The sequence below is a fragment of the Mastigoproctus giganteus genome, chromosome 8 (assembly GCF_048544385.1).
Source record: "Mastigoproctus giganteus isolate SK-2022 chromosome 8, ASM4854438v1, whole genome shotgun sequence".
Lineage (NCBI taxonomy): Eukaryota > Metazoa > Arthropoda > Arachnida > Uropygi > Thelyphonidae > Mastigoproctus > Mastigoproctus giganteus.
Genome location: NC_143582.1, coordinates 40,502,259 through 40,529,024, shown reverse-complemented (window position 1 = coordinate 40,529,024; position 26,766 = coordinate 40,502,259). Strand labels below are relative to the sequence as shown.

General features: G+C 36.6%; 1 protein-coding gene across 1 annotated transcript in view; it reads right to left on the bottom strand.

Moving 5' to 3' along the window:
- Window positions 1–2,740: 2,740 nt before the first annotated feature.
- The window catches only part of c12.2 (von Willebrand factor A domain-containing protein c12.2), a 574,487-nt gene continuing 550,461 nt past the window's right edge, over window positions 2,741–26,766 (bottom strand). Inside the window, exons 42-43 of the mRNA XM_090380213.1 lie at window positions 15,742–15,980; window positions 2,741–2,846 (exon numbers count right to left, since the gene is read on the bottom strand). Of these exons, the coding sequence (XP_090236339.1) occupies window positions 2,741–2,846; window positions 15,742–15,980 (345 nt within the window). The remainder of the gene's footprint in view (window positions 2,847–15,741; window positions 15,981–26,766) is intronic.

Below are 26,766 nucleotides of genomic sequence, written 5' to 3'. Positions count from 1 at the left end.
ATCATCTTCAGTTGGCACTGGAGAAATATGAAGAACAGAGTGTCACTATAAATTTTAAGTACCCAAAGTGGCTTGCTGAACATGTGGTATTTTTAATCGTATGAGATTCCAAATAGGGGAAAAGGAAACTGGAACTTTGGTATTAAGATGGCACCATTCTATTATGAGGGTTTCATACTGAAGGAGCTTATAGCTTGAATGTAATTTAATAATAGCAATTGCAGCATCAACTGAAGGGTTATGGTTGTAAGTACATATGTGCTGAGAGAGCTCAGTGGTTCCTTGATGTGTTCAAAAACTATTAACATGATAGTATGCACGTGTGTTTGCAGTGGTGGATGATCCAAATTTGTTGGTAGTGCTCCTGATGTAACATGCATTGCAATCAGACTGGCATTTAATTAAATAAATGTTATTAATATCTTTCATGTCACATACATGGGTTTCTCTCAGCACATATGTACTTACAACCATTCCAACCCTTCAGTTGACGGTGAAATTACTATTCTTAAATTAAATTCAAGCTATAAGCTCCTTCAGTATGAAACCCTCATATTACCTTTTCCAGTTATTTTAATTTATTATGTGTGCATACATTTGTATACGAAACTTTAAAAGAAATAAAGTCCATTAGCATTTAAGTAATTTATGTTTATTGTTTTTTGTTATGCATTTGCATGCCCTTAATATTTTTGTATGAAATTCAACTTACGACCAAAGTGGTGGAACAGAACCCTGTCATAAGTTGAGGGATACCTGTATTGGCAATGGAATGGAACTGCATGGCACAAGGCTATAGGGAAAAACAGATAGAACTAGTTTGTTTGTTTGTTATTTGGTTTTTAGGAGCATTAGCAACTAAGGCCATATTGCTCCGGGGATATGCGGTGGTCATTCCCTGACCTTTCTGCATCCTCCATATTTGGTAGTTACGGGCACGAACCCCAGTCTAATCAAGAAGCGTGTGCACGCACTGCTGCTCCTGCCCACCGAGGCGCCAGAGATGGCACATCTCTACACTGGAAGTGGCACATGATGAAGATGATCAGATATGTCTATTTGGACTACAATTCAGGGTCACCATAATATCAACTACGCCTTAGAAAGGCAGTGCTGAGATTAACTTTTAGAAAGGATTAAAAAATTTGGTTTGTTTTGTATGGGTAGGTGGGTAGGTTCCTATAGTGTGTCCATTCTTTATTAAAACAGTTTGATTATAAATCAGTGGGAAACGTCAGTTGGTTAACTAATTCTGTTTAAGAAGAATGCAAAATTGTAATATTTTTCAAATTCCAGTTAATTTATATATTTTATCTGTCACTTTGCATAGATTGTTTAAGTAATGTTCATTTGTAATATTAAAACATTAGTGGACCACAACACCTTTAAATTTATTACTTGCTATTTACATACTTTTAATATCTAATTTCACAATATGACTCTAAAATTTTTAAATCTAAGTAGTGCAAGAGTTCTCAAACTTTGCAATGCTATGACCCCCTAAAATTATAAATGGATATGTGCAATTTCCAAATGAAAAAACTAATTATTTTATTTTTGTTAGAGTTGGGCAAGAAATAAATATTCGACTTACTTTTAATCCATGTATCAAATAAAACAATTGCAGAACCTCATGGCTTTATAAAATAAAACTGTTTTATTGGGTATAGCAATTTAAAATCTGATGCAAAATTTAAAAAAAGAAAAAAAGAAAAAAAAAATGTTACCTCTCTACAGTGGCCATGACCCACTACAGTAGCACATTTATAAACATACTAATAAAGAAACTAAGAGAAAAGCATGGTGAAACCTTACCATGCTTTACTCTTAGTTATTACTTAAAGTTCTCATAAAACTTCTAGTTCAAAGTATGTTTAATATAACAATCACAGCAAAGTTTCTTTAATGAAATTTTCTATTTTATCTCCAAGACAACAGACAGATGAGCTACAATATAATACAACATCATCTCCTTTAATTCTACACGTTAAGTCATCATTAAGTCACCAAAAAACTGCCATGAACTAAAATTTTGGAAAAATCCTACCATTCTAAGTCAAATAACAAATAATTGAAATGAGGCTAATGATAAATCTGTGAGATGGATATCCTAAGGGATGAAAACATGCACATCTCTTTCCCAGTTGTCTAAGTTTGAAACCTGATGCTTAAAAAGAAAAGAGAAAAAAGATACTGACTAGTTTCTTTTCCCTTTTAATACTGTGTTTTAAACTTTGGCAACAAAGATGAGATATGTACATATTCATTCCCTAGGATATTTTCATTTCGTAAATTTCTCATTCTTATTTTGGCTTCATTTCACTATTACATTAAGGTTATCCAAAAGAAACAATGGCCAGAATTTTAAAAAATCTTATAATTCAATTGCTATTCCTACAAAAATGTTTATGCAGTTTACAGGAAATCAAATATCTCCTAACCTTAGTATTCTGTGTTTGCTAATGAATAACTCCTGAAATAAAGTAGAATTATTTATTAATTAAAAGGCTTACTTCATCTATTAATTTAAATATAAGAAAGTCAATAAAGTTTATATCTTGACCTGTACTATACACTTTATCATCAGCTACTTTATGTACTGTTGTCACAGGAATTTTCCTCTTGTTTTTGAAGTTCATCTCATATGTGAAATTACCAGATTTATGCTTGAAGAAACTTCAACTTGCAAGAATACTGCAATATTCACTACAATTAACAACTGAACTAGTAAAGAACTTTATCAAAGACGTAACATTGTGGACATAAAAATTTGCTGTAGAATTTCGGGTAGCTGCTTTGTATCTAAACATACAAAAGCTTTATTTGAAGGAAGTCCACGAGACAGCCTGGAAACAAAAAAAAAAAAAAAAAAGAGGAACAGCATGTTATCTACTTGCAAAGAGATTATCTTGTTTATAAAGAAATAAAATTTTTTAACTTTGTGTGCTATATACAGATCCATGAGATGTGGCTGACTTTTATATCTACTTCAAACACAGATTATCTTATGAATTTCATTAGCATAACATTTTTAGAGACAGCAAATTCTGAAATAAAAAAGGAGCCTTTTAAATGAAGACTATTTATTACAGTGAAACAAATAATGAATACAACTGAAAATAAATTATTTTCAAAATTTTGAAAATAAATAAACTACATTCAGTGAACTATGTAATCAAAAATGTATGCAAAAAAAACCTTACTTATCAAACTGAAATAGGACAACCAGAAGTTTACCAAATCTAAATAAGCAACAAATGGAAACAATTTTAATTGAAAACAAATTACAAGAAGTAAGCAAACCATTTACCAAAATTTTGAGGGCACTCTTTGATTCAGGGAGGTCCCAAATGATTGGAGATGCACAAATGTTATTCTATTCCACCTGTATCATTTATCTTGTGATATTGAGAAATACAATACAGATAAAATAGAACAGCATTTGAGCCTCGTTTTTAATTGAGGAATATTTAAAAAAACTTTAATCAATTGGAGATCAATTTTTTGTAAGCTCTGCTCAATAATGGGATGATATATAATGTATGATCTTTGGTTGTAATAGGGTTTTAGGCATAACAGCAATGTAGATAGACCATATTACACCACTATATCTTATGTCTGTAAAAGTGTGTGCATTCATAGGCATATTTTCATGTTGTGTGCACTGAAAAATTCAGAATAACTCATGTGGAGGAGGGCCTGACTCTCCACCTGAGATCAGCTAACAATTCAAGAGGATTTTAGAAATTTCTCCAGTCAGACTTGAATCAAACTCAGACCTCTCCAAAATACTGACAAGTAGCACAACCACTATACTGTCATTGAGGACATATATGATATATTATATTCACTATTACTTCATTGAGAAACTTCATATTTGTAGCATTAACGGTAAAGATCAACTACATCAACAGACAACTAGTTCCTAAATTAGAGATTTCTCCAAGTGTAAGTTAATTTTCATAAATCATTGTTTCAGGTTTTTAAACTTTTAGAGTAAGAAAGTGGAGAGAAATGGACTGATTTTTATTTGCTAATCATCATTCCTTGGAGATTGCATTTTTATGTATACAATTTTTCAATTTGATTCCTATAAGGATGCTCAAGGTTAGATCAGATTTAATTGCATGGGAAGTCAATTTGACCCACAGTGTGTTCTCAAAGGAAACTAAGGGCATAAACATTAACATGTTTTTGCTCTCAAACCACTCTGTCCATCCAATTGTAATTCATGATACTTTTTAAGAAAAGTGATTTCTTTTGTTTCCCAACTAAAAATTTGAGATATCTCTAATATTCTAGCAAACTGGTATTCTGAACTATGTGGCAAACTGGTATTCTGAACTAAATATCTAGCAAACTGGTATTCTGAACTAAATATCTAGCAAACTGGTATTCTGAACTAAATAAATACTGGTATTACAGACAACCAATTAGTCATTTTCATTGGAAGCTGTTTCATTTCTCCAGGTACTAATTATTCCTCTGGAAAAAATTAGTACCTCCTAACTCCCACAACTACTAGATTTATAGTTAAAATTATATTGCATATAAGGAGAAAATTGCTATTTTTTTGACTAATGTGTAAATCAGAAATTGTTTGTATTTTGAGCAATCTCTGCATCTATTACAGATGCTTTTGTATTTCAATTGTTGTCAGTTTGCCATCTTATGTATGCTCAGTGGTTTAGTTTCTGTTTTTAATGATTTAACTAGTGCTTTTTTTTTTGTTTTATTGACTGTTATACTGATCATGGATTTAGGATATTTGAGAGAGAGAGAGAAGAGTGGAACGAGAGTGATCATTCTGTGAAGAATTGGGCCATGAAAATGATGTTGAGATAGCCATGAAAATTATAATAAGAACGGGGTAGTAGAAAACTTATCAATTACATCAAAAATATTGTATTTTGCAATATCCCCATAACCAGTTTCCTCATAATTATTTAGTTACAAAATTATTAATATAATAACCTTTTTTTTTAAATATACAAGACTTATCTAACACCTAATTACAGAAGATTTACAATTTCTTTTCTATATTTTTTCAAAAGATATACAATAATAAAAAAAAAAAAAAAGTGTGCATGCCAAGCATGCATAGCAGTTGTTAATGAAACTTCTCTAGGCAAACATTTTTCATTTGATCGAGGATCCCATATTAAACGTATGAATGTCACAGGTGGCAAATCTGTATGAATGGGAGCCTCAGAGATATGAGATGTTCCGTTACCAAATCTAGTTTTGGCAAGTGCTGTGGCATTGGATGATATTTAAAACCACTTGACTTTGATAGAACCAGAATCACTTTTTTCTTGAGAGAGCCATGACAGCTGTTACAGGCCAACATTTGACTTAGGCCTCATTTGGAAATGCTGTTTGAAGAAGAGCGTGATCTTGAGCTGCTACAATCTTCACATCCTTCTTGAACAAAAGCCGATCACAATGGAACAGACTGAACCGAAATCATTATCCAGGAATGTACGTTTAAACTGTGTGTGGATGCTTCGGTGTTTCTTAAAATCCTGTTGCTGCTCTCTGGCTGTGTATTACACCTGCTACATGTTGAATGATTTGATGTAGTACTTCTGGCAGCTGGTTTTGGCTTCACTTTTTGTTTACGACTGGGCTTTGAGGACTCTTTATCATTTTCATTTGCAGTATTAGCTTCCATGACTCCTTCCAAATTCACCTCGAACATTTTTGGGGAGATGTAAGGCTCTGAAGATGTGGATGACCTTTTCCGGCTTCTTTGTTCAACTCCATCGCACGCTGTAATTTCTTCCACTGTTGAAATAGCTTACATCTTTCCTTTGTACTCAATTGTTTCGGTGGTTGCATTGTACATATACGTGCTATATTTCTTACAACGCTCACTATTGGTCTTCGACATGTTGAATTATAAATTTTTTCCATTGAAATTTTTTTTAATCTCTGCATCTGTTACAGATGCTTTTGTATTTCAATTGTTGTCAGTTTGCCATCTTATGTATGCTCAGTGGTTTAGTTTCTGTTTTTAGCATGACACAATCAGTAGAGGTACTAACTGGGTCACGTGTCACTCGTGCCTGGTAGGAAGTGGTACAATGGTGGGGATGAATAATTTTGTGTCACATTTTCTTGGCGATTTTTGTCAATCCACTGATGCATTGCACGTTTACGTGCTCTATACACCTTATAATGCTCACGACAGTGGACCCCACTTTTGATTGGTTCATTTACGATCAAATCACTTTACAATGGACACTCCATAACAAATTACCATTCACTATACGATATGTAGTAAACATCAGTCATTGAGATCACATTTACGAACTGAATTTTAATTTTATTAACAATTCTAATAAGCGGAAATAGGAGGAATATTATCCACAGGCTATAAAAGTAAAGATATAAAGCACAGATATATTTTAGATATATTTTCCACAGGTTAACAAAAGAAAAAAAAAAAGAAAGGAAGGCAAAAAGTCAACCATACAGGGTATTCCAAGGTGGTCACCCTCCAAATTACTAACTGAGCCTAACTTCAATGATTGCACAAGAACAGGGGCATTTATCCTGGTACAATAGTTGGCTGATCAGAGTGCCTGCAATGCGTTTACTTATGGTTACTGTTGCATTTTTGTTGTGTTTTTTTGTTATTCCATGAATGCAAGTTACTCCCATCTGAAAACTGCCTGGAGTGCGTACAAAGAAGTTTCACTTCAAAATTCAGACAATATCATACACAGTATTCTTTAGACTTCTTTTGCATTATGTGTAAAAATCTAAAGAATACTGTACTTGTTCAGTGTTGTGCATAAAAGCATTGCTACACTCACTAACAGAGTACACATGCAGCATCCTGTTACATTGTAAGCTAGTTGCAGCATCCTGTTACATTGTAAGCTAGTTGCAGCATCCTGTTACATTGTAGGCTTGTTGTACACATGTTCATTGTCCAAAGGAACCTGCTTGAACTCAAGCACTATGTGCTTGAGTTCAAGCAGGTGACTTTGGACAACAAACCAATGGGCAACAACCAATGATGCCATTTTGTGATACTCTATATATATATACTACATATAGTACAGCATATTTTCACATATTTTTTACTTCCTATCTGTTTTGTGAGTTATACTGGATATACATTATATACAGTCAAAACATTTTGCCCACCTACCTAATAGTGGGTATGTCCTCTTACCATCACATGGCAAGGCATGATTCTTTAAAAGACCTTTAAACATTGCAGGAGATATGTTGTTATGCCATGTTGCCAGGATTTTGTCCTATTGATCTGTGATAGTCCAAGGCAGAGGATCCAAATGCTGGATCGACCCACATGATCCCAGACATATTATATGGGATTCATATCTGGAAAATTCAGTAACTAAGGTAGCACCTGGAAGCCATTTCATGTTTTCATGTTTAGCAAACCACTCCTGAACAATACTGGTGACTTTGGCATGACACTTTATCCTGCTGGAACACACCTGTGCTATCTGGGAAGACTCTTGGAAAGAGTGTACCTGATTAGCCACAATGGATAGTAGTTTTTAGCATTCAGAGTGTGGTCAAGGGGTACAAGGACCCCCAAGTGATTTCCAGGAAAATAAACCACTTCCCCCATACCAAAAAATTTCCACCACTCGGAAGTGTTTTCGTATGGGTTGATGTTGGTATGGTTTCTGTTGGATCAGGACATTGGAATGATTCCTCTCCACAGTTAGTTGCCATACACTCCCTCTACAGACTGCATGGCACAGCAGGAAATGTGATTCATAGGGAAAAGGCAACTTTTTTACCGTCATCACGGTTCAAATGATACTGTTCAGATGCAAACCTTAGGCATCACTAGTGATGGGTGGCTTTAATATAGGTACAGTAAGACCCCCGTATTCACGGGGGATATGTTCCAAGACCTACTGTGGATCGCTGAAACCGCGGATATAAGCAAACACCTGCTGACCCCATATATAACGTGATTTTCTTGTATATACATATGTATAATAAAGTTTAACTGATAAATTAAACACACAGTAAGACATTACCAACATTAAATATGGTAATAATACAGTACAGCAGACTCTCGATTTACCGGGATTGCTTTTTAACCGGGACACTTCAAGACCTTCCCCCCCAAAAAAAAAATCAACCAGAAATCATAAAATTCAAGTAATAAACTAGAATAGGCATATACAGGTATTTTGGAAGTCATAAATGAACAACAAGAACCAGTGTCATAAGTCGTCATTGGGAGATTAGTGTACCTATTATCTTGCACCTCACACTGTCTTCACACCTACCACTCAAAACAAACAAACAAACAAAAAAAAACACATTGTTTGATTTAGTGCGTTGCGTCGATTGTTGTGTTCCATCGCACTGCAAAAGGACAAATTTTGTTTCGTTATTTTTGTCAGGGATGTCAGAATTTTTTTTTTATAGTAACTATTTTTTTTTGTTTAGAAATCACAAAAATTATAGGCAAATGCAAGAGTTGTGCTTTAAAATTAAACAAAAACTTGAAATTATTCAAAAGTCTGAAAACTGTGCATCCGTTAAATCTCTAAAGAACCATTATAATGTTGGTGACCAAACCATACGCAACATTGTAAAAAATAAAGGGAAGCTATTCGATTTGCAGCATCCTGTTACATTGTAGGCTTGTTGTACACATGTTCATTGTCCAAAGTCACCTGCTTGAACTCAAGCACATAGTGCTTGAGTTCAAGCAGGTGACTTTGGACAACAAACCAATGGGCAACAACCAACGATGCCATTTTGTGATACTCTTTATATATATACTACACATATAGTACAGCATATTTTCATATATTTTTTACTTCCTATCTGTTTTGTGAGTTATACTGGATATACATTATATCCAGTATATTTGACTGGATATACATTATATCCAGTCAAAACATTTTGCCCACCTACCTAATAGTGGGTATGTCCATAAAAAATAAAGGGAAGCATCGTGTTGGACTTGGACACGCGAGTAGTATGTGTTAAGTTTTTTTGTTTTTTTTCCGTGGTTAACGGAATCAGCAGATATGGGGGCACAACTGTACCACAACTGGGTGCTCATTTTGTAGGACATATGGAGGAGGGTTCATTGGATCGTGGTCTTAGAAACACTGCTAGTTGTTTCCTGGTTAAAGCCCATGATCAGCCATTCCACCATTTTCTGTCTATTAGCTTTCACAAGGCAGTAAACGGCTCACTTTCACCACAACCATCAATGAGGCATAGGCAACCAACATGGGACCAGTAACTGCTGTTCTGTCCACCCTTAACTACAGCACTCCAAAACAGTCCACAAGATATACAGTTCCCATAATACTGCTACCCTTCAACCAGTATCATCTCTTTTTCAATGTCTGTCAGATCATATCCCTTGCCTACATAAATCAAGTACTTCATATAGATTGCATGCCACAAACTTGCAATATCACATTCACCAGTTCTCACTGCAACGTGTGCCATTAGGCATGGGGGGTTGGTCGATTGCTAAAACACAGGAGGTGAACAATTTCAGATCGTAAGCGTTTCCTCAATATCTAAAGGTCACTGTTACATGACCCCCCCCCGATTATTTATAATCATCCTTTCACCTTTCTTCTGTACTATTAAGGTCATTTTTTATCTTTTTTTTTTTGCATCCATTTTGTATATATCTTGAAAAATACTAACTTCCTTTGATATTTACCATTTAGCATTCTTATTGTTTAAAATTACCACTTTGTCCCACTGAAAATAACATACATCTAAAACCATTTTAATCCCACTTAGAAAAACAATTCCTGTCCTTCAATAACAGTTGTTCTCTAAACAGATTCCATGTTCATACTATGATCACTGTTTTCCAGAGGTTCATATTTGAAGGGTCTTAGTATCTGATGAATCCTTACTGATAACAAGATCAAGAATGCTTCTTTTCCTTGTGACAGTTTTAATATGCTAATATATGAGACATGACCAGAAAGTAAAAATCCAATGCATCAGCAATCATACAAATGGGGAGAGGGTAGGGACAGTTCTAGGATTTTCTAAAGGAGAGGGCTAAAATAGTTAAAGGGAGAGGCTAAAGCACTGTTCAGGGGAATCAATAAGCTTTTAATCATTGTGTAGCAGTAAATAAATCTACATTATTTTTTTATCAAAAGGGGGGCTATAGCCCCTTTAATTCCTACCTTGGGACTGCCACTGGAGGGGTGTTACAATGAGTTTTACTACACACAGAATTAACTAACACACAATGAATGCAACTCTGAAAAATCCCATTAAATGTGAGATCAATATATTAGCAGAATTTTAAATACTAGAAATGTCCAGTCTGCTGACATTCATCAGCAATTAGCATAGTGGTGCCATGTGTTCGATGAAGGGAGGATAAGGAGGTGAACAATTTCAGATCGTAAGCGTTTCCTCAATATCTAAAGGTCACTGTTAAATGAAATTATGAAACAGCATCTGAATCACCACAAACTGTGTGGTAGAGAAGTAAAGAAAATGTTAACTCATACAAAATTAAATGAGTGGCAAGAGCATTAATATTTCTGTACCATTACATGGAAGACAAGGATTCTTAGAAAGAGAAATAGTGAACTGGCAGAGACCTGGGTTAGCCATCATATCCCAGAGCATAAACACCAATCACTACAGTGGAAGCATATGGGCTCACCTTGAATGAAGAAATTCAAACAAACAACTTAGGTGAGGAAAATCAAGGCTACTGTTTTCTGGGACCAAAAAGGTGTTTTGTTGGTGAATTTATGCTGCAAGAAACAACCATAAACACAGCTACATATTGGGAGAGAATTTACAGAAACTATGGAGAGCCATTCAAATCAATAGGCAATTGCTTATTTGTTTACACACAGTAATGCAACACTATCACATATCCACATCCTTCCTAAAATGAGGGGTCCAGACCTGGATGCAAAACTCACAATGTGGCCTAACTTTTGCTTTTTACAATGGGATAATTACATCCATGTCATTAGCAAAATTCCTGTATTAGCAACAGAACCCATAAACTGTCCTAGGAGCCCATCCACACTGCTCAGCAAACTTTAATGTTGGACTGTACAGTTATCCCAGGTCTTTTTCCTTTGCCACCACCTTGAGTGTGGTAGCATCCAACCAATCTGTTATTTTGGAATTACTGCAGTCCACGTGTAGTACCTTACAGTCATCAATGTTAAACCTCAACTACCACATCTCAATTATGAGAACATTCTCGTTTTGCTGCTTCTTTTAATATAACTAGATAGATTTCCTCAGCCTTGTTCCACAAGTTTTAGCTTCAATAATTTCTCTTATACTTTTTTTTTAAGGTATAACAATCATTTAGCTCCCAGTTATAACTCGATATACTTCTGGTATCACTATCCCTAAAGATTCTCTACATATGAATACAGATGCAAAATATTTTTTCAGTTTTTCACCAACTTGAAACTCATCATTAACAGTTATGCCATTCCTATCTCATAGGCTAGGAGTCTGACCTTTTTTGGGTGAAGAGCCATTTTTGATTTAATTAAAAAGAAAAACTGCCCCCCCCCACCTCAGCTCGAGCTGGGTTGGGGGGGCAGTTTTTATGAAAAGGACTAGAGTGAGAAGGTGTTCTACTAAAAAATATATTTTTTGAAATATTATTTATTGATACTGAAAAAATATAACAAACAACCAATTAGGTATGAATTAATGTGACTTTTGCTGCTGAATTTCTTGAGCAAGTCTCTCAAAATGAGGTGAGTATGCTGTAATTTTCATCTTTAAACATGCTGAGAGATATGCATTGTTTTCAGATGGTTTCTTGAATTTATTTTTAATATAGTTTATGTTCAAAAATATTTGCTTATGGAAATATTTGTCTTACATGTGGGCTAAAAGTTAAAGAGCTGCAGTTACATGCTCAAAGAGCCACATGTGGCTCACAAGCTGCAGGTTGCCAACTCCTGTCATAGGCTAATGTGGTTCATCCCTTTCCTTCTAGAGTAAGCAAAGAATTCTTTGTTACTTTTCTTTTCATTTTGTGTGATAGGACTCCAATATGATTATTAATATATGTACCTCATTTTAATGACTTGCTGGCAAATAGTACCTCTCCAGTAAATGCACTGTCAACAAATTATACCCCTTGGACAGTTGATGCCTGACAATTGTACCTACAGGAACATAATTCTCTTGTGTGGGATAATCTGCGAGATTTCTTTTCTTTGGTCACATTACTGTTTCAAATCTTTTGATGTCAGCATTTGCTCAATCATGTCAGTGAAATTATTCTTTTAGGAATGAAATACTTTACTCCACACTCGATGTTAAAATCTCATCCTTTATGTAAACCTTGGTTTTTCGATAATATACGAAAGCTCGCAACAATTGTAAAGCAGTTATTAATCAGTCTAAACTAGATTTTGAACAGGCTAAGAGTAGAAAATTTGCTTCTTGTCCAAATGGTAGTAGAGCATTCTGGTCTCTTGTCAAAGCTACTGGCTGTAAATTTTTCCCATCTCTGTCAAAACGAGATGGTTCTATTACCACTTCAGCAAAAGATAAAGCTGACCTACTAGCATCCTATTTTTTTTCAACTCATGTGTTGATGATCTTGGTAAACCACCTCCCACCAATTTCAGTACACTATTCAATGATCCTGTGGTCCTCCATCAAAAGGATGTCAGAAGAATTTTGAACAATCTCAATGCTAAGAAAGCTCCAGGTCCTGATGGTATTTCTCCACTTCTTAAAACCTATGCTCCTGAACTTACTCCTGTTCTGTGTCACCTTTTTTCACTTTCTTATTCCATAGGTGTTTTTCCTTTCTGCTTGGAAATTTGCTCATATCCAGCTGGTTCCTAAAAAGGGTGAAAAATCTCTCCCACCCAATTATCGTCCCATTGCACTTACTTTTACTCTTTCTAAAGTAATGGAGAAATCAATTAATCCAAACTCTTAAAACTATCTAGAAACCTTATATCTGATCAACAATCACGAGTATGGATTCCATCAGTATTCTGGCTTACGTTACCCATCTATGGATAAATTCAATGGAAAAGTTTGGTGAAACTTAATCAGTTGCTCTTGATATTTCAAAGGCTTTTGATTGTTTTTGGCATAAAGGTCTTCAAAACAAGCTTCCATCTTATGGTTTGCTAACTGTTTTTTGCAATTGGGTATCCAGTTTTCTCTCTGACTGTTCATTGCAGGTGATGGTAGACAGCTCTGTCTTCTAAATTCTCCACTAATGCTGGTGTTCCCCCAAGGTTCAAGTCTTCTTTCCACTCTTTTCCCTTTGTGTATTAATGACCTTCCACTGACTGTAAATCTTATCCATAGTTTTGCTGATGATAGCACATTGCATTCCACCTTCCAGTTTGAGAAACCTTTTTCCCTGCCCAAACAGCTCAACTTCTCAAATATCTACTGCCAATTGCTTAAATGGTAGTGGTTATTTGGTAATTATCTAGTGGGGCAAAGATAACTTAGTTGATTTCACTCCTAAAACTCAGTCCTGTCTTACATCTCACATAAAGAATTCTTCTGCTCCTGTGCTCATCTTCGATGATACTCTGATTTCTAGGCAAGATCATATATCTATACTGGGGATTATCCTGATTTCTATTCTCTCTTGGCATAAGCACATTACAAATATTACAATTACATTACAATTCTTAAAAAACTGGGTTCTCTCTTTTGCTCTCAGGAATACTTTTCTTCCAAACAGCTTTTCACTATGCCCTAACATGGAATATTGTTCCCACATCTTGGGCAGTGCCCCCCCCCCCCAACCTCTCTCAGGCTTCTAGATTCCATTCAAAAGATGGCAGTAAGGTTAATTAATGACTCATCCCTAACAGTCTCGCCACTATCTGTCTTATAGATGTTCTGGTTCTTCTATGTGCCTTTCCTATAGATACTTTCATGAGTACTCTTCTTCTGAATTGACTTCTATAATTCCCATTCTCTCTTCCAAAACAGTCTGAACATGTGCCACAGCTGGTCAACATCCTTTTACTGTCCAACTTCAAACTCACAGAACCAATTTTTCTTCTTCCTCATTTATTCCTTCAACTTCCATTTTCTGGAACATTTCCCTTCACATGTACTTCTTGAAAATTACAATCTACAGAAGTTCAAGTCAAACATCAACGAGTATCTTCTTTCATCTTCTCAACTTTCGACCCATGCACAGTACTAAGTACTATAGGTTCTAATACCCCTCATGTTTGGGGTTTTCATAAAAAAAAACTGCCTGGCAAACACATTAACACAAGATTATATACAGGATTCTGGCAGAATCACTACCAATAAAAAATGTGTATGTTTTGTTGTAAACTAATAATGATAGAATAAGTTTTTTTTTTTGCAGGTGCAGAAATCCGCTAAATTTGTGTGGCCAGAAGAGCAATTGTTCATGCATACTGTGTTGCACACGTGCAACACTTAGGATCAAAATGGTGCCATTCACCATGAAATAAAAAGTTCAGTTTTGCTTTTGGCTTGCTAAATTAAAATTTCCCATTACTGTGCAAAGGAAATTCAGGTAGGAATATGGATAGAATCCACCTGAGCATCAGCATACTGAAATGTCAGAAACAACTGTTGGACACAGGGTCTATGTTGAGGAAGAAAGGAAGCAACAACCAGGCAGAGGACATGGATTGAGTTGAAGTGGTATGGGAGGCTTTTCGATGTAAAACCTCCACAAATCCATTCAACGAGCCAGTCGCAAACTGCATATTCCATGATCTACCATACATGATATTGTACACAAAAATGTGGCTTAGAGCTTACAAGATCCAGTTGGTACAGAAGATACAAGCAAATGACAAACTTAACCGAGCATGTTCAGTCAGGAAATGTCATCATGGATAGATGATGACAATATATTTCTCCATTGGATTGCCATCTCTGAAGAAGCCACCTTTCACATTTCTGGTCCAGTGAGCCGCACACAACTGCAGAATTTGGGGAAGTGAAAACCCACATGTGGTAATGGAACATGAATGTGATAGCCCAAAAGTGAATATGTGGTATGCCACGACTTTGGATCCATGATTGGACCATTCTTCTTTGCAGAAGCCACAGTAACAACACACCTCAACATGCTATAAAATTATGCAATCCCTTGGAAATCACAAGAATACATTTTCCAGAAAGATGGAGCCCACCACAGTACATTAATCCAATGAAAGCCTACTTGAATAAACAGTTTACAGAGAGTTGGACTGAAAGAACAGGTCCCATCATATGGCTTCCTAGGTAACCAGATTTTACCCTTTTAGATTTCTATTTATGGGAGTATGTAAAAGACCTTGTGTACCAAACACTGGTGCAGGATGTGGCTGAGCTATGGCAGCAAACAATTGCTGCTTGTGAATTTGTTACATAGCAGATGCTGTGAAACACCTGGAAAGAGATACAATATTGCCTTGATATCTGTTGAGCCACCAAAGGTTCACACATGGAGATCTACTGACATTTTGCAGTTTGTATGCATCTGTGAGTAAAAAAAAAACCAATCATGATTCTATCACCATTAGTTTGTGGAATATATATATTTTTTATTGGTAGTAATTCTGCAGGATACACTAGACTAATATAATTGGTTATACTTTATTAAACATTTCCTAAAGAAGATCAGTACTGATCCTACAAAAAAAAATTATTCGGAAAAATTAAAAATGTAATTTTTTTCATGAAGCCTTTAAATTATGTTTGTGTTTCATAAAGCAAGGAATTACTTACCTATATGCTTGATCACCCAAAGATCCAATAAAAACGACACAGACATTTACTTCAGAATCAGATAATAAAAGTTTTCTAACTGATTTGGAAGAAATGCCGTAACGTTCAAGATTTGCATCGCTAAACAAAATCACAAACTGTTCATCGGCATCTTCTGAATGGGCTGATTTAATGGAATCATCTATTGCTGAAAGAGTGTTATCCCCACTCATGCAAAATTGTGAATGGAGCTGCATTAGCTGGAAAAATACAATGTATAAGTGTATATAAATGAAAGTGATTAATTAATACCTGGATATATTGCATCATTTAATAAAAAAAAAAAAAACACAGCAATATAATAAAGTAATAATATTTATATAAATTATCACAAATGGGAAGTAATAGGTATTGATATATTTGTATTTTGAGTAGCTTATACTGATGGCTTAATTTTTAAAGGGTACTGAAAAGACACTCAAAATCAAGTGAAAATATCTGACACAATGGAATACTTTGATAAGAGTTGCTCGAATGTACAAGGTTCTGAATGTCGTAAAATTTTAGAAATCTACCTGAACACAATATTACCCTTTGTTGCTATCATGCACTTTGCCAGAAAATGCTGAACAGTTAATGGTATCACGTATGAATTGCATAAAAGTTAGTTGCAGCAGTAGATCCAGACTGTTGAGTTGAAGTGGTATGGGAGGCTTTTTATGGGATCTTGAGGGAAGGGGGATATAATGATGTTGATATATTTCTTTGGGAAGGATGATGATGACTATTTTCCCCTTCTGGATTCACTACTGGTGGACTAGTTGATTGGTTATTGACCTGTGAGCGATAGAAATAGATTATGTAGATATGCTTTATATAGAGGCTAATTAATACTTGTACAACCTCTTTAAGATTTTTGCCACCAGTATGAAAACCACTTATTAAAATATGGCATGCCATATTTTGATAAGCGGTTTGATTTGATAAGTTATTTTGGTTTTACCATGTTTGTAAAAAGTAGATGCAATTAAATAAGATTACATTTTTATAAACTATATACAAACCAAGAAGTTGTGACCACTGAAGGAAGAAACTAATTTTGATTTGCTATTTCATTCCCTTTTATTCCCATATGACCAATTAAGCAAAAACAAGCTTCATATCCTTTTTAAAAGCTTTCAAAAAGATACTTACATATTATCTTTTTGTACTTGGCAAAGGGACTAGGTACAAGTGCTTACACACATTTTATAGAGCTTATAACCCAATAAGAGAGAGCCTGTATAGATGGTATTTTCTATATTTTAATTTCAAGATGGTTGAAAGCAAGTACAACTGCAAACAGTTCAGTTTTGCACTAATATAATGTTGGGTCACCCTTTGCTTTTAAAACAGCTTGTATTTTACATGCAATAGATTTAAATAAATCTTGAAATGTCTTAAGAGGAATACTAGACCATTCTTCATGGAGGAACATTTCAAACTCCTTGAGTGATGAAGGTAGAGGAAATCTCTCCACTCTCCTCTCTAAATATCTCCTTTCACAGCAGCTCAATAATGTTTACAGCTGGTGGTTGTACAGGCCATGGAACAAGCTTAGCCTAATTTTTGTGCTCCTCAAACCAAGAATGGACACACCTGGCTGTGTGTATTGGAGCATTATCATCTTGAAACATGGCATCGTTTGTGGGAAACAATGTTTGCACCATGGGATAAACCTGGTCACTCAGAATATCAAGGTAATCAGTGGCAGTAATTTGCTCATTCAAGATGATAAGATCTAAAGAATACCAAGATATTGCTGCCCAAACCATTGTTGATGCTTCTCCATGATTGATGGCCAGTGCAAGACAGTCAAGATGATGTGCTTCGTTTTGCATTCACCAAATGTAACTTCTCCCTGATGCTGGAAAAAGTGTTATGAAAATATGGCATGTTTCCAACCATTAAGTGTCCAGTTTTTTGGCTCTTACACTCCTGCATCCTCTTTCTAGCACTACCATCAGTAACAAGTGGCTTGGCAATAGCAGTTCTGTAAATTTAAATTTTATGAAGTTTTCACTGAACTGTTTTGCTAAAAACAGGATTGCTGAGATTCACATTAAGTTTTGCAATTATTTTTGAGGCAGCAGATTTTTTTTCAGGCTACAATCCTTTTCAGCTTGCTTTGATTTTCTGCCACAATTTGTCCTATCAGATTTTGTTTTTCCATACTTAGTGAATCCATTAAACAAATCAGCAGTTTTAGTCACCGATGTCCCTGCTAAATGTTCACCAAAAATTCCAAAATTTTTGGCGCACATTTAGCAGGGGCATCACCTCGAAAAAAACATCAGTTTTTATCATCTTTCCTTCACAATACTATCAGCAAGAAGAAAAAAAAAATTCACTACACATTCACAAATATGTCATACAGCTATTACAAAACTACTACTTACATATTAGGTGTTTCTGTTATTTTGTCCACCCCCTGTATGTGTGCATGTCCACACTATATTCTAAAGAGATTTGATAACAGATAGTGATGTCTCAAATCTGATCACATGGTGGAATGTGGAACAGGTACTTGTCCCACATTCTGATTGAGTAAGGGTAAATACCTGCAGACCCTGAAACTGATTCTAAGTATGAAGAAGACAAGGCCATTTTTCACCAACTCGCTGTTCAGTTAGAATGATTTAGAGTGTTTGAATCCTGTTGGAGACCTAGGAATTTTCAAAGGCCTCTTCAGTTAGAATTGTAGTTAGTTGATTTCAAGTGGTGAAGGCAGAGTCCATCCCCATTAATTATTCATCTCACAATGGAAATTGGCCAGTGAACATGCACTTCCAGAGAGAGCTCAACACAGTGGTACAATATAACCCAAGACAAAGTACCATAAGAGCATCACCAGCAACAAGACTCCCACACCTTCAATTTTGCTAAGAGATGATTGTTATTTAGTTTTAACTGCATAATCAAACCGAACAGTTAATACATTTCTGATTAAAATATATAGGCAAATAAATATATTTTATATATTTATTTAACTATACATTTTAATCAGAAATTTTTTGACAGTTTCCAATCATCAAAAAATTTCTGATTAAATTTCTGTGTGAATTAAAAAAAAAAACCCACATATTTTAATTAATGTACAGTATAAGATACTATAGAAGGCCGCCGTAGCCGAGCGGGTGCATAAGTACACGCCTTGAGTAACCAGGGTTCAAGCTCGTGACTGCTGAATATGGTACTATTTCTTGTATTCTGTCTATCTTGTGAACTCCTCTGACCGTTTGGTTGTCCCAGAGTATAAACAGAAAATTTATTTATTTATTTATATTTGGAAGGACCTAAAATCCATAAAATCAAAAATATGATGTCACTACATGCTAGGGAAAACTTACTTTCCCACTATGCACTCATTAGAGGCAGTCACCACCAAATACGGAAGATGCGGAAAGGTCAGGGAATGACCACCGCATATCCCGGAGCAATATGGCCTTAGTTGCTAATGCTCCTAAAAACCAAATAACAACATCTTGTTGTAATACACTTTTAAAACTGAAGAGTTTATTAAGGAACTGAAACAAAAAAAAAAAAAAAAGTTTCATTTCTGAACAACATGTTATGTAGTTAGATAAAATACTAGAGGTTTCACAAAAAAATAAGCCTAAATAATTAATTTTACAGGGCATCATTAAAACATTATGGACTGTTCTGTTGAAAAATGACAAACTAATAATTCTGCCTATTGTCGGTCAACATCAGGCAAGACACTCAATTATTCCAGGTTTTTGTAATAAAGTTATATTGCACAATGGAAGGCAAGCACCTGAAAACATTAAAATGTTTTCAGGTGCTTGCTTTGATTTTCTGCATTTCGTAACACTTTAATACACATTTAACATATTTCTTAATATATATTTTTAATTTTTTATTTTACACATTTGTAATTTCTCTTAATAAAGACCTGAAATCCAGATATTCACAGAACCCAGAAAGCTTTCTGGATAAGGGATCTGTATACAGATATCCACTACATTTATATATATATCTAGAAATTATGGTCTCTGTAGCACACACTCTTTGAGTAGACCAGGGTTCAAGCCCCCGACTGCCAAATACAATCGATCTGTCAACCCGGGGAACCAACATAGCAGATTATGGTCTATTCTTTCAATGACGTCGAGAAGGCCTCTATTCTGCAGTGGATTGACAATGGCTGCAGATATATTATTTTATTATATCTATATATATATGTCTGTATATAGAAAATTGAACATTTTCTTGATTTGGATTTCTTGAATATTAAAAAAAAAAAGGGTAAAAAATTGTTAATTTATGACACTATGAGGGACTCCTCTTCTCTAGCAGTATCTTGTCAGATTCTGCACATCTTATCATATATTAGTTGTGCACAGAGTTTGCACAACTAATCCCAGAGTAACATACCAACTGGGTGGTATTACACTCAGGATAGTGGTAAATGAAAAGGATCCGGGGATAATTGTGCAGTCAGATATGAACTTCTCTGACAGTTCAGCCAGGCTACCAAGACAGATCATGGGGTTTTGTAATGATATACAGGAATTTTGCTAGCACAGATAAGGAAATGATTATCCCCTTGTATAAGGGCAATGGTCAGGCCACACCTTAAGTATTGTGTACAGGTCTGGAGGCTTCATTTTAGGTAGAATGCAGAGATGCTGGAATGAGTACAGAGGGGGCAACAAGATTGACGAGGGGAACAAAGGGATGCTCTTACAAAGAAAGGCTTCAGTTCTGCAAATTGCAGTGTCTCGAGACTAGGTACCCCATGATGTGATCTGATCGAGGTGTTTAAGACTTTGAATGGTTTGAGCAAAGCCAATGCTCGTGGGATTCTTCCTCTTGCTCAGATTATGCACTTGAGGGGGCATAATTTCAAATTGAGAAAAGATGGTTGCAGAATAGATGTGTGGAAATTTGCCTTTAGCCAGTGGGCGGTTGATTGCAGGAACTGTGAGTCGTTGTGGAAGTTGATATCTTAAATAAATTCAAGGAAGAACTAGGTAAACTTTTGGAGGAAATGGATGGGTGAAATGGGAAGAGTTTTTTTTTTTTTTTGCTGTGAAACATCCTTGGGAGTATCAACTTAGTAAATCAGTAAATCATCTGTGGCTTCCGCCAGAGGTGCATCCCATGCTCCCACCATTAGTCTATGCCGGGAACTCACTAGTGGCATGATTTGAGTGTGTGATGCATTTTTTGTGACTGGTATATCTTTAGGAAGACGTTATCAAAATCCAAGCCTAATTACCTAAATAGCCTAATTACCTATTTGTTGAAAAGTATGACATGACAACCATACTGCCTGCAGTTAGTAATATAAGAGGTATGATTGCACCAATACAGGTCAATGCTGAAAAAAAGCCGTGAGGACTGAATTTGAAAGTATCTGCAATTTTGCCCAGACACAATAGGAGAGAGTGTATGATGAGAACCTTGTCATTCAATTACGCCCTGGAGAGATTGTGCAAGGCTCAAGGGGCAGAATTTTTCCCAGCCTGGTCTGTTCTTGTTAACATGACAGACTGCTTCTACAGGGATGGGATACACTTAAACAGAAAGGATGCAAGAATATTGTGCCTCCGTAGCCAGGTGGGCAGGAGCAGCAGTGTGTAGCACACGCTTCTTGTTTAGACCAGGGTTTCAGCCCGTGACCACTAAATACGGAAAGGTCAGGGAATGACCAGTGCATATCCCTGGAGCAATATGGCCTTAGTTGCTAATGCTCCTAAAAACCAAATAACAACAACAACAGCAAGAATATTTGCTGATGCTAGCTATCGAGGCAGAGTTAGGTAGGTCGGAAAACTACTAGCTTGGGGGGGGGATATATGGACTAATAGATTAACAGTAACTGCTGGCAGAGGTGAAAGTGATTCTTGCACTGCTTCTACTGAAATGAGCAGCAGCCTGGAAAGCAAGATGCAGGGGATTTCAGAGACTGCTGGGAGTCATAGTGAAAGAAGTAAATATGTGGGCTGCGTTAGGGAACTAAGAGTAGAAACAAGTGCACGTATACGTGCATGTACACCAAGGCTAGGAGTATAGTTAATAAATTTGATAAGCTTGAAGTGCTAGTCAAGACATCAAAGGTAGATACTGTTGGGATATCAGAGACGTGGTGTCACACAGACATAAGCAGTGCAGAATTGGAATTTGTGGAGTACAATGTGTACAGGAAGGGTTATACTGTTAGTTAAGAAACACAAAATCTAAGGAAGTGCATCCAGTTAGTTAGTTAGTTAGTTGGTTGGTTTTTAGGAGCATTAGCAACTAAGGCCATATTGCTCCGGGAAATGCGGTGGTCATTCTCTGACCTTTCCTCATCCTCCGTATTTGGTGGTGACGGGCTCGAACCCCGGTCTAATCAAGAAGTGTGTGCTATGCACTGCTGCTCCTTCCCACCTGGCTACGGAGGCGGCACGAAGTGCATCCAATTGATGTTGGTGGACAATGTTGAGTCTGTTTGGTGTGACATAAGCACTGGAAAAAGCAAAATGAGAGTAGGTGTGTGTTACAGGCCTAATGAATCTGATGAGTATAATGAGCAATTGTGCAGAGAAATAGAGTGGGCAAGTAAATCAGAGTGTCTAATGGGGGATTTTAATTTCCCAGAGATTTTCTGGAATTTGTGGGTTTGTCACTCACACTAGCAAGGCTTTTGTGGATTTACTGGATGATTGTTTTCTACAGCAGCATGTTCGGGAGGCAACTAGAGGGAGTAATACTATTGATCTGATTATCAGTAGTGATTCTTCATGCATTAAGAATCAGCACATAAAGGAACCAGATAATGATATTGATTATGGTATGTCAGGCTTAATGTCCAAGTTTCCAGACGATACAAAGATGGGATTTACTCAAAGAGGTAACTACCATCAAGGGTAAAGGGCAGGGTTTTTGCTTTCATGAAGTGACTACAGTGGTCTGAGACATTATTTAAAGTCTAAATGAATATTTTGCATTTACATTCACACATGAGGAGTTATTCAGGGAGGGAAATGCCAGAGGTGTATTAAACTCTGGCAGTAAGCTAGATAATCTTGTAATAACTTCTGTTCCAGGGAAATTAATGGAGGCATTTTTTAAAAAAGCATTGCAGGATCACCTACACAAAATTTCAGTTATACCTTGGACACAGCATGGGTTTGTTAAGGAGAAGTCTTGTCTGACCAATTTGATTTGATACTATGATGTAGTCACAAAGGAATTGGATGCAAAGAATAATTTTGATATCATATATTTGGATCTTAGAAAGGCTTTTGATACTGTTGCACATTAGTATTAGCATTAGTAGAAGCATTTGATGCAAGAAAGCAAGCTTATGCAGCATCAGCCAAAAAAATTAAAGTAAAAGAAATAAATAAAAAATAACCACTTCCACTTCACCCCTCTGTTCGTTCGAAATACCTGTCCAGCCGAGCCTTAAACTTATTTAGGCTATCAACATCCACGACAAGGGATGGAAGTCTGTTCCACCTACCAACCACCCGCTGGCTAAAGGCAAATTTCCGCACATCTATCCTACATCTGTCTTTCCTCAATTTGAATTTGGGCCCTCCCAGGTGATTATTCTGAGCAAGAGGAAGAATCCCATCAGCATTGAGCATGCTCAAACCATTCAAGGCTTTGTACACCTCTATCAGACCACCTCGCTGGTGCCTAGTCCCCAGACACTGTAATTTGCAAAACTTAAGCCTTTCTTCGTAAGAGCACCCCTTTGTTCGATTCACTAATCTTGTTGCCCTTCTCTGTACTCGATCCAGCAGCTCTACATCCTTCTTGAAATGAGGCCTCCAGGCCTGTATACAGTACTCTAGGTGTGGCCTGACCATTGCCTTATACAAGGGAATAATCACCTCCTTATATCCCTGCTAGAAAAATTCCTATATATCATTGACAATACACCATGAGCTACTCTTCCACCCGTCTGCACTGCTCAGAGAACTTCATATCTGCCTCCACAACCACCCCCAGGTCCCTTTCATTCTCTACCACTCAGTGTAGTACCACAGAGTTGTTTTTTTTTTTTTTTTTTTTTTTTGATTTGGTAGTTGTTGGCGCATCGGCTTCTGTGGCCATATTGCACCTCCCAAGGTTTTTTGCAGTACTTTGATCCAAGCCCGAGGCGGGAATCGAACCCGCGACCTTTGGGTTGCCGGGCAGGTACTTTACCCACTCGGCTAGCCCGGTCGGCACCACAGAGTTGATACGTTGCTCTCGGGTTGCTGTTTCCCATATATAGTACTTTACATTTGTAAATGTTAAACTTAATTTGCCACCTCTCAGCCCATCTGCTCAACCTTTCCAGATCCTGTTGCAGCAGCATAGTGTCAGTAGTGTCCTTGACAACCCTGCCAACCTTCGTATCGTCTGCAAACTTGGACATTAAGCTTGATATACCATCATCAATATCATTTATAAATACAGAAAACAATAAAGGACCCAATACTGAACCCTGAGGGACTCCACTAATAACATTAGTCCACGATGAGCAGTGTCCATTGATTACCATTCTCTGTCTTCTTCCCCCCAACCATCCCTTTATCCCTAGCAGCAATTTGCCTCCAATGCCACACTGCTCCAATTTGTGCAGCAGTCTTCCATGTGCAACAGTATCAAAAGCCTTTCTAAGATCCAAGTATATAATATCAAAGTTATTCCCTGCATCCAGTTCTTTTGTGACTGCATCATAGTATCCAATCAAGTTGGTCAGGCAAGACTTCCCCTTAACAAAACCATGCTGTGTCTGAGCTATAACTGAAGTCTTGTCTAAATGATCCTGCAGTGCTTCTTTAACCAGTGCCTCCATTAATTTTCCTGGAACAGAAGTTAAGCTCACAGGTCTATAATTACTTGTGTCAGCCTTTGATCCTCCTTTGTGAATTGGGATCACATTTGCACATTTCCAGTCTATGGGTACCTCCCCTGAGTCCAAGGAAGCTCTCATAATTATGGCTAAGGGTTTGCATACTTCCTTTGCTGCCTCCTTTAATATAACTGGATAGATTCCATCCACTCCAGGTGCCTTTCTTGTCTTTATCTTCAACAATTTCTCCTCCACTTTACTCTCAGTTATTACAAGATTCTCTAGGTTACTGCCAGAGTTGAATACACCTCTGGCATTCCCCTCGCTGAATAACTCCTCATGTGTGAATGTCGATGCAAAATATTCATTTAGTTTGTTAGCTACCTGAGCAGGATCATCAACAGTTGACCCATCGATATCAAGTGGACCAATCTGATTCATCCCCTTCCTTCTAGAGTTTACATAAGTAAAGAACTCTTTGCTGTTTTTCTTCGCATCCCTTGCCAAGGATTTCTCGTAATCTGCCTTCGCCTGCCTAACCTCCTTTGTAACTTGGTTACAGATCAACTTGTATCTATCATAGGCTTCTGTGTCACGTGTTAATTTGTATGTATCCCATGCATTTTTCTTCTCTGCCATATGCCTCATTATTTCATCTGACATCCATTTAGGCCCAAACCTTGAACAATATTTCTTAGTTGGTGTGTAAAGCCTAGTAGCTTCCAAGATAAGTTCTTTGAATGCTTCCCATTTTGAATTTGCTGTTGGTAACATCATCAGTTGATCCCACTGTATAGAATTTAAATACTGTCTCAGTTCATCGTAGTCGCCTTTACGAAAGCAATACCCCTTCCCTTTACCCCTAATGGTAGTTACCTCTTTGAGTAAGAATGGAAGAATGGAAGAATGCTGCAGAAATTGGAGCAGTGTGTCATTGGAGGCAAATTGCTGCTATGGATAAAGGGATGGTTGAGTGGGAGAAGACAGAGTAGTAATCAACGGACACTGCTCTTCGTGGACTAATGTTATTAGTGGAGTTCCCCCGGGTTCAGTGTTGGGTCCACTGTTGTTTTCTGTATTCATTAATGATATTGATGATGGTATGTCCGGCTGAATGTTCAAGTTTCCAGACAATACAAAGATCAGCAGGTTTGTTAATGACACTAATGACAGTATGCTGCTGCAACAGGATCTAGAAATGTTGAACAGATGGGCTGAGAGGTGGCAACTGAAGTTTAACATTGACAAATGTAAAGTACTGCACATGGGAAGCAGTAACCCCAGAGTAATGTAATCACTGTCTGATACTACACTGACAGTGGTAGATCGTGAAAAGGACCTGGAGTAATTATGCAGGCAGATATGAAGTTTTCTGAGCAGTGCAGATGGTCTGAAAGAGTAGCTCATTGTCTCTTGTCAATGATATACAGCAGGGGTCACCAAACTACGGCCCGTGGGCCAGATCCAGCCCGCGTAGTCTGTTCATCCGGCCTGCCCCGCACTGTGCTACAAATTATCAAAATTTCAAGAATATATTGTAATTATTTATATGGATATAATAAATAGTGAATCAATGAAATACTACTGTTTCAATGACAGCTTGTGAGCGGGGCTTATACCTTGGCAATGGCGAACGACGCCGCACGTGACATCACAAAAGGGTGCTTTGTAAGGAACACCCACCATTTGTTAACATAGTCGTATCTACTGCCCATCTCCGTCGATCATGGTTATGGGATATCATTGCTAGGGTGCAGCAGGGGATAGATGTTAGTGCCGTCAAAAGTTAGAGTGCAGTGCAACGTTCGGCTGCATATATTTGGAATATTTTCTGTGAAGATAAGATAAATTCTTGTAAAATATTATATACAAATAGTAATTATATAGTAATATGTGAGTAAGAAATTGTTTCTCCTTTCTAGATATTTTTCTTCGTTGTTTCTTAAGAAAATAAAAGTAGATGCTAAGTGTCGCCTTTTCAATGAAGAATGGGAAGAAAAGTACTTCTTTGTGGAAGCAAGTAACCAAAGGGCTATGTGCCTGATATGCAATGACAGTGTTGCCATTTTAAAAGAGTACAATCTTCGGCATCATTATGAAACAAAACATCTTTCAACATTTTCGAAGTTTTCTGGAAAGTTACGTACTGAAAAATTTAAATTCATAAAACATAGTTTGGAATCACAAAGGCATGTGTTCACGAA